The 14,180-nt window shown below is 42.8% G+C and overlaps 1 protein-coding gene across 2 annotated transcripts; it reads left to right on the top strand.

Moving 5' to 3' along the window:
• Window positions 1-402: 402 nt before the first annotated feature.
• DRD4 (dopamine receptor D4) lies at window positions 403-14,180 on the top strand. 2 transcript variants are annotated; one of them, XM_075566811.1, is made up of 4 exons: window positions 403-1,344; window positions 3,234-3,346; window positions 5,952-6,495; window positions 13,235-14,180. In XM_075566811.1, exons 1-4 carry the CDS (start codon window positions 1,105-1,107, stop codon window positions 13,319-13,321), a joined length of 984 nt encoding a protein of 327 aa, XP_075422926.1. In that variant the 5' UTR covers window positions 403-1,104; the 3' UTR covers window positions 13,322-14,180. The 2 variants fall into 2 exon arrangements, with proteins under 2 accessions (XP_075422926.1, XP_075422925.1); XM_075566810.1 differs by having other exon boundaries at window positions 412-1,344; window positions 5,952-6,514.

Genomic DNA, 14,180 nt, shown 5'->3' on the forward strand with positions numbered 1-14,180 from the left:
TAATTGTGTGTGTGTCTGTGTCTGTCTGTGTCTGTCTATCTATATATATATATATATATATATATAATATATATATATATATATATATATATATATATATATATATATATATATATATATATATATATATATATATATATATATATATATATATATATATATATATATATATATATATATATATATATTATATATATATATATATTATATATATATATATATATATATATATATATATATATATGTGGACCAGCCAGGTGACAATGCAGATATAAGCACACAGCAGTATCCCTCCCTGTGCTGTCACGTATTGAGCTAACCTAAGCTCAGCTTTGTGCTGGGATGTGAGCAGGTCTGAGATCTCTCTGCTGATTGGAGCTGGTCCTGGACAAAACCCTCTCTACCTTAATCGGCTTTCTTCTCTTGGACGCAACCCACTTGCAGATTAATCACCTTGGGATCATTCAGTTCTCCACGAAGAATTGGGGGGGTGGGGGAAGCTCCCTGCACACCTCCCCCTTTACATCACACTAAAAGAAGAAGTCACCAGAAACCAAGACCTGCAAGTCCTACCTGGATTAACCTGTCCCTATACTCCTTCTTCTTCTCATGGTGTCCCCATGGAGAGCTGAGATATGGACAACAATGGATTTATTTAGGGTTGTGGGAGATGCATCAGCAGTTCGTTAGAAGCTGTCCATTACCATGCAGTGATTAGAGTCAGAGCTGAAGATCCTGGCTCACAAAGGGTCTGAGGTCTACTTTACTTCATGTTTGGGGACATCTGTGACCTCTCTGGCACCCTAACTTCACTCCTGATCTTTCAGTTGTTGTTAGTCTTCCTTGTTGAAGCCAAGGAGCCCTCTATAGAATGGGAAGCAGAGTTTCTATCCATGTCACTTCACTGACCCATATCCAAGGAGAAGTCACAAGTGACCGTGCAGCAGAATACATCATTTGAAGACCAAGTTGAATAGATGAAGTCTCCTTGGGAGGAGCAGCTGTTTCTGAAAGACCAAGCAACGAGGGGGTCTTACGACAAGGGTCTGATTTGGGGTCTTCTACGTTGGTGGGACAGTGTGGTAGTGGGTCAGGGAAGGAGCCATGGTCAAAAATATCTCCAACCACACCTCCCACTCACCAGAAGACACTCCGTATAACTTCCTGGCTTTGATCCTGGGGCTCGTACTGATTATCTGCATTGTCTGTGGGAATGTGCTAGTGTGTCTTAGTGTCTGTACAGAGAAAGCTCTGAAGACCACCACCAATTATTTCATCGTCAGCCTGGCTGTGGCTGATCTCCTACTCGCAGTGCTGGTCCTACCACTCTATGTGTATACAGAGGTAAGTGCACAGGAAGGCATGGGTCTCGGGGGTCGGTGTATTTTGGGGCTTGTGTAATTAGAGATCCGTGTATTTGGGGTCGGTGTATTTAGGGATCAATGTATTTGGGTGCTGTGTACTCAGAGATCTGTGTATTTAGGGATTTTGTGGTATGTGTATGTAGGGATCTATGCATTTAGTGATCTATATATGTGTGCACACACACACACACACACACACACACACACACACACACACACACACACACACACACACACACACACACACACACACACACACACACACACACACACACACACACACACACACACACACACACACACACACACACACACACACACACCACACACACACACACACACACACTGGAGATGCCTGGTGCACACAATAAAAAATAGATATATACTAGACTAGACTATTTAGTATGGGGTGCCCGCAGAAGACTGGGATCCCAAACTCTGTATGTATGTGTAAAAATAGGTGTATATATATATATATACACACACACACACACACACACACACAAACACAAGTACACCTTTTCATCATTGTGATCAAGTATGTTTGGGAGTGTGGGAGAGCGAAAGTGTGTGTGTGTGTGTGTGTGTGTGTGTGTGTGTGTGTGTGTGTGTGTGTGTGTGTGTGTGTGTGTGTGTGTGTGTGTGTGTGTGTGTATATATGTATTTATATGTGTGCATGTGTATATATATATATATATATATATATATTATATATATAATATAGTGTGTATAAAAATACAAACATACATTTCTTCCTAACATTGCGTTCTCCTTTACCACTGTACATAAATACAAATATATATTTTATTGGTAGATTTGCCAGCTTTTCTGAGTATTTTGACATCAGTGGTGTGTATGCGGTAGTCTGTGTGTGTTACAAATATATATATGTGTATGTATATAGCCAATAAAGAATATCACTTGTGATCACAAGGGTTCCATGTAAAAATGGATTTCAGGCAAAAGGTGACACATCATGTGGTCATTTGCATGTCATTTCCCAGAATCCCTTGCTGCAGTGGGAGCACTGTATGCTAGGTGATAATGGTGAAAGGCAGGGTTGCAGACCTGTCTAAGACATGTGAATGTGCTCACAAGTGATATTCTTTATTGGCTATATGCTAACAGGAAAGGTTTTTTGTCGCCTTTTTCACCCACCATAACTTAAAATGTGTATGGTAAACCTACCCAGCCTAGAAATATTGCAAAACCAGTAAACCAACCTCACACTGATGAGATCCAAAAGCTCGAAACGGCTGTCTGTGAGTGGTTTGACTGGCTTTGCATCTAATCCCATGCTGTGCTTAAAAGCTGTGCGAACAGCAGAGCATTTGCTTATAAGGGTTCCATGTAAAAATGGACTTCAGACAAAAGGTGACACATTATGTGCTCATTTGCATGTAATTTCCCAGAATTCCCTTGCTGCAGTGGAAGCACTGTATGATTGGTGATAATGGTGAAAGGCAGGGTTGCAGATCTGTCTAAGACATGTCAATGTGCACGCAAGTTATATTCTTTATTGGCTGTATGTGTATATATATATATATATTAGGAGAGAGGTGTGTATGTATACACCCTTATCCCGTGTCCAATATCTATATCTCTCAACCACCCTCCTTTTTTCTCTCTGTCTTTCTTTTTTTATGTTACTGTCTATAACTGTCCCTGTATCTCCTTATATTTTTCCAACTTGGTTCTTGTTTCTGTGTATTTCTCCCATCTTCTGTATGTGCCCCTCGTTTTTTCTCATATTCTTTGCTCATTCTTTCTTTAATCTAAAATGTCCTTTCTTTCCTACCTCCCTTCTCTGTTACCCCATGCTTCTGACATCCTCCTCTCTGTTCCTGACACCCCCTCTGGTTTCTTCAGTTCCTAGGAGGCGCTTGGACCCTTGGCCCCGTTCTTTGCGATGTTCTCATGACCATGGATGTTATGCTCTGTACGGCGTCCATCTTCAACCTCTGCGCCATCAGCGTGGATAGGTGAGACCACTAATCCCTCCTCCCCCACCCACCCACCCCCTGCCTCAAGGCAGCCAGTAACAAGCTCCAGACATTAACTGAACACTGGAGAACAGAGTTATGGAAAACAGAGGTCCTCACCCGAGACCTTCATATCTACTGTAGGAGACTCTACTCCTACCCACCACTCTTGCTGTCCAAGCTCAGAGGGTTGGGTGATAGGGCCATCTCATTGCATGTTTGTTGAAGATATTATATTAGTTGAACATGATAATTCTTCATAGGTGTAGTTCTCTTCTCCAAATGTAGTCCCATTTACATTTTCTTCTATGATGAAGTCTCTCATTTGCTCCATTAAAAGGTCCCACAACCTACATTTCTCCAGAACTGGGTAAGATACTGAAACTCTGCTGATCTATTCCTCCTGCGTTATGGTATTTCACATGAGAATAAAGATCAGAGTGGTATAAAGCAGGAACCAATGATTTTTTTTAATTACATTATTCAAACTGAAAGCTCCCCCAGAATTGTACAAAGCAACTCACAACTCTGAGGTGCCCCCAGTTCCTAAGATTTGTACCCCCTATCCAAGTATATGTCTCCTGAAGGAACAATTATGGCCGCCTGTGTCAACTTCTATCTGAATGCCAATAGAAAGTTGCGACAACATCGGGGATAGGATATTGCAGCTTTCTATCGGATGACCCCCAGGAGGCACTAGGAAGTCTTGCCTTTTTTTTCTACAGGCAGATTCGAAGTGAATTATCTCTGGTATTCATGCGGTATTGAGAAGGGGAAATGTAATGAATGCCCTCTGGTGTAACATGGTTTCCACCATAGTAATCGCACATATCAAGATGCGTTTCAGTACGAAAGAAATTTGTATTATGCACATCGAAGACAAAAACAATAACACACTATGTTTTGGGCTTTTTTTTAAAAAAAAAACAGAAAACCCCTTCCTCAGGTTAAATGGAACAATAGACAATGGCCAAAGGATACAGACTGTGGTATTCCCCTAGTTCAAATACTTCATCATGGAACCAGGGGGGCAGCAGGCCAAAATCAACGAGCAGGACAGGAAAACCATGAGAATGCTCCTGGTCACAGTGAGTTAGTAAAATGGACAACATTTTGGCCTATGTCCGCTTCATGACGTCTTGCTCAGCAAAACCAGAGCTCTCTTATTTGTATTAGTCCTTGGGAAAAGTAGATTATTTTTGGGGATACACAATTCCAGTTTTTCCACATGCCACCAGTTGTTCTGATGTTCTGGTCCATTTACTTTTCCAAGTGTGCAGGTAACTGCAAATTTTAGGTGGCCCGTCAATATTTAGACTGCCTGGGATAGGACAACACAGGGACAATCCAGACCCAGACGCCCTTCTTCAGGTAAAGAAAAGTCATAATGTGCTAATGTTTTTGTCTCTAACGTGCTTCATACAATGTTCTTTTGAACTAAAACATAGGTTAAGTGCAATTACCATTCAAGTAGCTATATTTAGGGGCAGTTTGGAGGAACCTTACCTATGGTAGATCAGCTCCATTAATGAAACGACCCCTATTCCTCTAAATCTATAAGTGTGGGATGAACATCACTTAGAAACAGAAACATAGACTTTCACAGCAGATAAGAACGACTCGGCCTGTTGTACAAACTGAGAGCCTTTTTGATCCTTGGCTTTATTTCATATGTAGGACAGCCTTATGTTTAACCCAAGCATTTGTTAATGGACTTACTGTATTAACCTTTACCAGCTCTCCTGGGAGGCTAATCTGCGAATCCACCACCCTTCTTGTGAAGGAAGACTTCCTAACATTTCCACTGAGCCACCCAGCTTCAGAGTGTGACCTCTTGTTCTAACACGTCTTTGTCTCTGAAACATGCTTCCCGTCTGCGCCTGGCTGAAACCATTGGTGTGCATGTTGAGGTCATTTAGTGTTTCCTGATCATTTTGTGACTGAAAAATGATTTGCAGAACAATTCAGCTGATGTCTGTAAGCCACTTAGGACATCGTTAAACAGCTGCCCACAACAACCTAGCCCCACATGTCACTTGCTGGGACCTCAGTCAGGTTTTACCAGGTTACGCAACTCCAAAAGTGCATGCCAATCACATACACCTTGGCCTTGTGAGTCTAAGCAACAGAGCTATCCTGTCTTTTTATCGCCTCTCTCCCAGTAGAAGTGTCCACAGAAAGCTTTAAGCACCAGTTAGTTAAAAGACAACGAGTTGTGTTAGGCAGTCAGGTTTGAAACAGTGACATAAAGCTTTGTGACTTTGCAGCTATCATCGACCAAACTGCATAACTCGCAGTGTAGAGCTGCAGAACTATAAAGCCTCAGGTTGATAGCCGCTGACATGTTGAAAAGTTCTTGACTCCCTATATTTACATAACTAGATGTCATCAAAGACACAGTGACCCATATTTACTAAGAGTGCTATGGCATATTCCGGCACCAGAAGACACCTGATGATCCATTCACTTCAGTAAACTGTGTCTTATGGAATAGCACTGCTTAGAAGCTTTGGGCCACAATGGAGTCTGGCATTTATAATCACATTTACAACACCTTGCATTTGTGACACCTTTGACCACTACACCACTCTTTCTCATGCTACAGGTTCATCGCTGTGTCCATCCCGTTGCACTATAACAGGCGGCAGGTAGACAACCGGCAGCTCTTCCTTATCTCCACTACATGGATCTTCGCCTTCGCTGTGGCCTCACCGGTCATTTTTGGCCTCAACAATGTGGAAGGCCGGGACCCCAGCGTATGCAAGCTGGAGGACGATAACTATGTGGTCTATTCCTCGGTCTGCTCATTCTTCATTCCATGCCCCATCATGGTGGTGCTCTATTGTGCCATGTTTCACGGACTCCGTAAGTGGGAGGAGACAAGGAAGGCCAAGTTACGGGGCAACATGTCCCCGACCCCGGCACGGAAGCCACAGTGCCCACCTCTCCTCTTCGACAAAAGCTCCACTGATAGCAAGCTGGATGAGCTCCACCTCTATGTACGCCCCGACTGCCCCTTCCCCAAGGCCTACGTTGACAATGGACATGGGATACAGACTGTGGCCTACCCTCAGCTCAAATACTCCTCCAGCAAGGAACCACAGAGGAAGCAGGCCAAGATTAATGGGCGGGAGAGGAAAGCCATGAAGGTACTCCCAGTCGTAGTGGGTGAGTCATTGGGTACAATAATAGCCAACGTCGTGGCCTATGTCAGTCTTTCATCAGACATAATTTTGATGTCTTCATGATGTCTGGCTCAGCAATATAAAGATTATACTGGCCAGTAGAAAAGTACAAAACTTTCACTTACATTCGCAAACCTGATGAAGGTGTTCTTTCTTTCACAAAATCTTAGTTTCACCAAGCACTTCCATAGCCTGAAATAGAGCTTTTGCTTTAGAGTAGAAGAATCAGTCCTATTTAGTAGAGGGAGAGCCATTTAATTACATAGCTCTAGTCACCTATACTTCACGTAGGGAGATACCTGTAAACACACAATACCTGGGAAATATTCAATTGCAGTCATTTGGACTGTTTTGCATATTTAAATGAGCTTATTTCCCAGGTTTATTTACAGGTATCTCTCCACAGGTAGTATAACTGTATACAGTATACATAAATGGGCCCTCTACTAAATAGAACAAATGCTATTGACTTGTATGGACGTTTTCTGACGATTGCGGAAATATACTTGTTACCGTGTAGTTCAATGTAGCAGGTCTCCACAGATCCAGGTTGTTAGTCCATCTCCATAACTTTGCAGGTATCAGGACAAACCTTCCATTTGATAAATCATGCAGAATATATTGTATGATAACCGAATGGCAGTGACATGGTTAAGGGGTCAGTCCTCCTAGGAGCAAAGTGTACTAATGGCAGTGACATGTTTACAGTGTCAGTCCCTCCTAGGAACAAAGTGCACCAATGGCAGTGACATGTTTAAGGGGCCAGTTTCTCCTCGGGCCAAAGTGTACTAATGGCAGTGTCATGGTTAAGGGGTCAGTCTCTCCTAGGGCCAAAGTGTACTAATGGCAGTGACATGTTTAAGGGGCCAGTCCCTCCAAGGAGCAAAGTGTACTAATAGCAGTGACATGTTTAAGGGGCCAGTCCCTCCAAGGAGCAAAGTGTACTAATGGCAGTGACATGGTTAAGGGGTAAATTCCTCCTAGGACCAAAGTGTACTAATGGCAGTGACATGCTTAAGGGGTGAATTCCTCCTAGGACCAAAGTGTACTAATCACAGTGACAAGCTTAAGGGGTCAGTCTCGCCTAGGGCCAAAGTGTACTAATGGCAGTGACATGATTAAGGATACAACTAAAAACAAACAAAGATGCCCAAAGCTACTGCCAAAGGGACTAAAATACACAGTGCAATACCTAAATATTCTCTTGAAAAAGGGTAATTTAGTTTAACCCTTTGGCCAAAGCGTCTTAAGCCTGCTGCCACTTCAAGGCATGACAGTTAGCAGGTCCTAGCACTACCCGAGTTAAAATTCTTATTTATCTGTATAATTACAGGAACATTGATCTGCATTGGATCTGTCGTAACCCAGCAAAATTAAACAGGCCTGCCAACTTGGAAAGTGGGGAGGGACGAGCTTAAACCTTGTGGCGGGGAGAGGCCACTAACCTCCCAAAAACAGCTGAGACCAGCTGAAAAAAGTTAATAAACACACAGATGCCCAACAAGCTCTGAGAAGTGGCAGCAGGCTTAAGAAGCTTTGGCCAAAGGGTTAAACTAAATGACCCCTTTTCAAGAGAATATATAGGTATTGCACTGTGTATTTTTGCCACATTGGATGTAGCTTTGGGCATTTTTGTTTGTTTGTTGTTGTATACATTTAGCCACGCCCATTAGCACGCCTTTTGACACTTATATACATATATGTATTATGTGGTAATGTTTGGGGTTTCTCAGAGCTTGTTGGGCATTTGTGTGCATGTTTAAGGAGTCAGTCCCTCCTAGGAGCAAAGTGCCAGGCATAATGATGTGGTAGCTACATGATGGTTCACCCAAAGGTTTTTTTTTTGCTGGCGCAGAGGGGCCTGTGTATGTGCCTACTGCGTAATGAGACAGGTTGGGTGATTAAAAAAACATAACATTTCCTAATCCATCAATTTTAGTGTTCAAGGAAATAATGAATGGAGAGAAGGGACCGTGACAGGGAGAAGGACACGGTGACACAGATGACATGCAGTGACGTGGGTGGCTTTAGTTAACTCTCACACAGTGCTGGCTCTCTGACACTGAATGGGGTTGTGTACACAAAGATATTTCGCTGCTCTTGACTGCTCCCCCTTTCTCTCCTTACATCCCCCTTCTCCCGCCCTCTGGTTAGAGGTGAGAGCCACAGGGAGTTGGTGAATGTTGGCAGCTGTGGGGTTAATATTCCAGCAGTCACCACAAATCAGCTGTGAGGATGACCACCTGCTTAAGCTCCAAGAGCATGATGGGAAGCAGACACCCTTCCAGATGGCAGGGAGAGGTGAAATGCCAGATCTCGTTATAGCTAACAACGCTGTGCAGATGACTGGCTGTAAATGGATTAGTTTAACCCCTTGCTTGCTACAAAGGGCTGCAGCTCCGTATGTCTTTATGCAGAGGAAACTACATGTTGTGTGTTAATCACTTCAATACCAGAAAGGACCTGCAATTGGCACTGAAATGATTAAATGGGGCTTGTCCTTCTCACTGCAGAGTGACACCTAAAAGACCCATTGCCTACGGAGTCTGCCCCTTCCCTCCCCACAGGGTGACACAGTAACAGGTAATTTTGAAGGGGGATCCCATGATAGTCTATTGGGACAAATAATTTCTTATAGAGTGGGATCCTGTGCCCTTATGGCTGCAATCCCACGTATGTATAGCATAATTTTGGGTTGACAATAAAGTTGAAGTACTCAGCAATGTAACACCCATTCCACCATAACAAAAGTTGTTTTGTGGTTTGAAGATGTCATTTCATTGTAGGTTGTGATACTTTTTAGGGGACCCAGGTAAGAGTTTCTCGTCAAGGAGGGAGCCTATTTCAGAGAAAGGGAAGTGATAGAACAAGAGGTTGAAGCTGGAGGGGGGAGTGCTAAGGGGCAGTGTGAGGAAGCACTTCTTCACGGAAAGGGCAGTGAAAGTTTAAATCATACCCCCTTCCCCTCTCTCTTCCAAGCTGTACACATGAAGATCCTTTAGTCTTCCCTGACATCTTTTAGGATGTAAACCAGGGGTAGGAAACTCTAGTCCTCAGGTGCCACTAACTGGTCAAGGATATCGCTGCTTCAGTACGGGTAGCCCAGTCATTTTGATTGAGCCACCTTTTCTAAAGTAAGGATATGCTTAAACCCTGGTTTGTTGGTAGCACTCGAGGACTGGAGGTGACTACCCCTGATGTAGGCCCTGCACCATTTTACTGACCCTTATTTTCACAATATCTAATTAAAAGACGCCCTCCTTGAAATATGGTCACCAGAACTGAACACGCTACTTTAGGCGAGGTCTTACCAATGACCTATTAAGTGGCATCTTGGTTGTTTACTTTTAAGGCGGCTGGTAAAGTGACTCCCAGGTATCTTCTCTCTACAGTGGTTTTAGTGTCTTTATTCCTGGATTTTGTATCATTTTGTTGACCCCTCCTGGAGTGCCAACACTGTTGCAGATTTGTGTCATCTGCAAAATGTCATACAGAACTTACTCTTCCAGAGCATTTGTAACGTTACTAATAAAGATTTTAAAGATCACTCATCCCAGTTCAGATCCGAGGTAGGCCACTAATCACCTTCCTCTTCTCTGCATATGCACCATTTACCACAACTCACTGTCGCCTGTCCTTCAAACCAGGGGTACTCAACTCCAGTTCTCAAGGGCAACCAACAGGCCACGTTTTAAGGATATCCCTGATTCGGCAAAGGTGGCTCAATCAAACTGATTAAGCTACTGATGGAGCACCTGTGCTGAAGCAGGGATATCCTTAAAACCTGAACTGTTGGTTGGTCCTTGAGGACTGGTCTAAACCATTCAACCACCTTAGTATCCAATCCTAATCATTGCAATGTATTAATTAGTGTTCTATGTGGGACAGTGTCAATGGCCATACTAAAATCTAGATAACCTACATCAATGGCTCCTCCCTGATCTACAACCAGTGGTCCAGTTAAAGCATCAATTAGGTTTGTTTGACATTATTGCTCCCCAATAAATCCACGCTGCCCGAGATATTGCAAGTATCTGGACTTGATACTAGATATTCATTTATTCTTCCTTTCAGCAGTGTTTCCATTGATGTCCCCACTACTGATGTCAGACTCACTGGCCTGTAGTTATCTACAGTAGGTCTAGCTATTTGGCCTGTAGTTATCTACAGTAGGTCTCGCTATTTGGCCTGTAGTTATCTACAGTAGGTCTAGCTATTTGGCCTGTAGTTATCTACAGTAGGTCTAGCTATTTGGCCTGTAGTTATCTACAGTAGGTCTAGCTATTTGGCCTGTAGTTATCTACAGTAGGTCTAGCTATTTGGCCTGTAGTTATCTACAGTAGGTCTAGCTATTTGGCCTGTAGTTATCTACAGTAGGTCTAGCTATTTGTAAAGTGGCCTTATTGATTTGTCTACTTTCAGTTTTGAAAGTTCCATTAGGACTTTCTCCTCTGTAAATAGATTTGTGTCCACCTCTTTTCCATTTATACTGTATGTCTGTTCCTCAACTGCGGTTCCTCCCCTTCCCCTTCTGCTATAAAGAGTAAAAATAATTGCTGTATCTTAGTCTTCCTCAACATGACCCTCCTCTCATTTTGTTGTCTTATTATTCTTTGTTTTGTTTTTCTCCTTTCACGTATATAGCTAAAACGTTTATTCACCCTTCTTTGCCGACTTGGCTATTTTTTCTTCTGCTTAGGCCTTTGCTCGTTTGATTACTTAATTAGCCTCCTTCCGCATGACCTGATCTAGTTATAGCCTATCTGGTCAGAGGAGTGCCCCTAGTGCCAGGCAGTTTAGAAGGAGGTGCTAGGTGTAATCCCCAGTTGGTTGGCTGCACCAGGTAATATCTCTGATGTTAATGTCCCACACCCACAGTCATTCCTACCAACGACTGCCATCTACTACACTTATTCCCTCACCTTCTGTCTCTAAGTCTCCCATCATACCATTTAGATTGTAAGCTCTCTGTGGCACGGATTTCCGTTCCTATTGTCTGATCTTATTTGTTGCATTTATTATACAATAATTCCCTGTACTATTATCGCTCTTATAAAATGCTAACTACAGCTGTGGGCGCTATATAAATAAAGATATACATATATACAGTACATGTTATTAAGGGTAGACAGGATCAGTGTCACTCACGGTACCAGGTGTTGAGGAAGGCCAGTGAGAGGAGGCAGATGAATGGGTGCCACAGACTTTTATTAAAAAAAGAAAGTTTGTCACTGAATTAAATTCAAGAACAAAAGCATCAACTTCAAGTGCACTCAATAACTTCTTCCATCAGGACTTTCACTATTTCTCACCCGATGGCGGCACCAGCTTAACCCTGAGTAGCCTACAGGAATATGGCTCCAGCTACTGCCGTCCTTGGGAACACAAAATGTGTTCCCCACACTCCGAAAGAATACAAAAGAGTCAATGATACTTGATACTGTCAATTCATGTTCTTCACTTTTGCTCATTAATACATATCAGCATTTCAAGTATCATTGCTTCTTTTGTATTCATTCGGAGTGCGGGGAACACTTTTTGTGTTCTACATGTCCTTAGGAGAGATTAGGGGTCTCTTCATTGTCCCCCAGCACCCACCACCTACTTATATCCCAATATATTTAATACATTAGGTAGTGAGGCCTATACAACATACATACTGCTGTCCTTGGGTTCACCTTCCCAGATCTTGCTAAAACCCATCCCTATACAGGGGGCTTCCTATTTATATTGGGACCCCACCCCTCTTTACTAGACTTGTTACAGGAAGAGGCAATGCCCAAACCTGATAAATTACACTACTGAGTTACAGGTGGTCACATAGGTCTCCATCTCCCAGTCTGCCTATATTTCCTAAACGCTGTATTTTAGCTTTTACAATACCCGCCACCTCCTTTAAGAACCATAGTGGTTTTATTTTCCTTCTGCTTTTACTAACATGCCTGGTACCAAGGTCTGTTTACATCATTTCGATGTTTCCCACTGCTCCTGCTCTCCACTCAAATACCTCCACCCTCACAATTAATCCCTTAAATAATTTCCCAACTCTGAATAGTCAGCCGTCCTAACATATAAAACCTTAGTTTTTGTGTGGAATGACTCAACCTCTGTCTTTATACTAAATCACTGAGGAAAAGAAGGGATCCAGCGCTCCACGGATTTCTGAATAAGAAAGATTTATTGTGCCACACAACGTTTCGACCTTATGGTCTTTATCAAGTGACTAGGCACTTGATAAAGACAATAAGGTCGAAACGTTGTGTGGCACAATAAATCTTTCTTATTCAGAAATCCGTGGAGCGCTGGATCCCTTCTTTTCCTCAGTGTACTTTGGAGTTTATGGCAGGTACTTCCTTGAACCAGCAGCACCGGTAAATTGTATGCATCTTTCTCTTTTTTTGTGAAGTGCAGCCTTAACCCCTCTTACAGTTTATACTAAATCACACTGATGGATGATAACTGGAAACTAAGTTCCTCACAAACTATTACATCTGATACTTTCTCCCTATTTGTAAGTATTAAGTATTGCTTCCTTGTGAAAGGACTCCCTTACCAATTGCTCTTCTCCCTTATTCTTCTGATCCTCCTTTTTTTCTTATTCATTTTCTCTTCTGTCCTCTTCTTCCTTAGCCTTGTCCTTCTCTCATGCATGACTTCTCTCCATTTTTCTCTTCCTCATTCCCTTTCTTTTACTCTTTCACAGGCGCATTCCTCTTCTGCTGGACCCCATTCTTTGTGGTCCACATCACCCGGGCTCTGTGCGAGACTTGTTACATCCCTGAGCAGTTAATCAGCATTGTCACGTGGTTGGGATACGTCAACAGCGCCTTGAACCCCGTTATCTACACCATCTTCAACACAGAGTTCAGGAACTACTTCCGCAAGGTGCTCAGGGTGTGCTGCTGACCCAGCTGGAACTTGTAGAACAAGAAAATGCACATGTGACCATACTGCTCTATTGAGCTTCAGAGGAGTCTGATTCTCACCAGGAGTCTGCTCTGTTGACCCACCTGGAATAACCAGATGTCACATTGCACATTTCATATAGATTCTTTCAGACCTCGAAGAACCAGAACATGTCAATTGCTGCTCTATTGACCTTCAGAAGGGTTTTGAATCTTTCAAGGGGTCTGTTCTTTTGGCTCAATTGGAATTTTGTGAACCAGGACTTTCTCTATTTAAGATCTGTTCTGATTACTTCAGCTTTTCCTCGAAGCATCTGCACATGCCCATCCTTGAGAAATCAGAAGACCTCTCAATGAGCCTCCTCTGCCAATGCTCCCAGTGCTATGAACAGATATCTCCCAATGCTTCTACACTGAGGATTCTACCAGCATTGGAAATCAGTATTGCACCATGAATCTGAGGGGACCAGAACATCTTGCCGGTGTCTTCTACTGTCCTCGAACTCATTCTACTTTCCAAAACCTGGAGTATCTGATAATCTTCTTAGGAACCTACCAGAGCAGTGGAGTCTTTACAATGCACACACACAAGAGACATCTCCCTGAGCATTTGAGAGCTGTATGACTTTACTTTGGGGGCCCTCAGTGTGCTGCAGGTGGGGTTTTTTGTATATAACGAGGCTCTCACTCTGTGCAGGACAGAATGAGAATGGTTTTGTATAGTTCAATAAATTGTTTGCTATA

This window comes from Ascaphus truei, chromosome 12 (assembly GCF_040206685.1).
Source record: "Ascaphus truei isolate aAscTru1 chromosome 12, aAscTru1.hap1, whole genome shotgun sequence".
NCBI classification, from domain to species: Eukaryota; Metazoa; Chordata; class Amphibia; order Anura; family Ascaphidae; genus Ascaphus; species Ascaphus truei.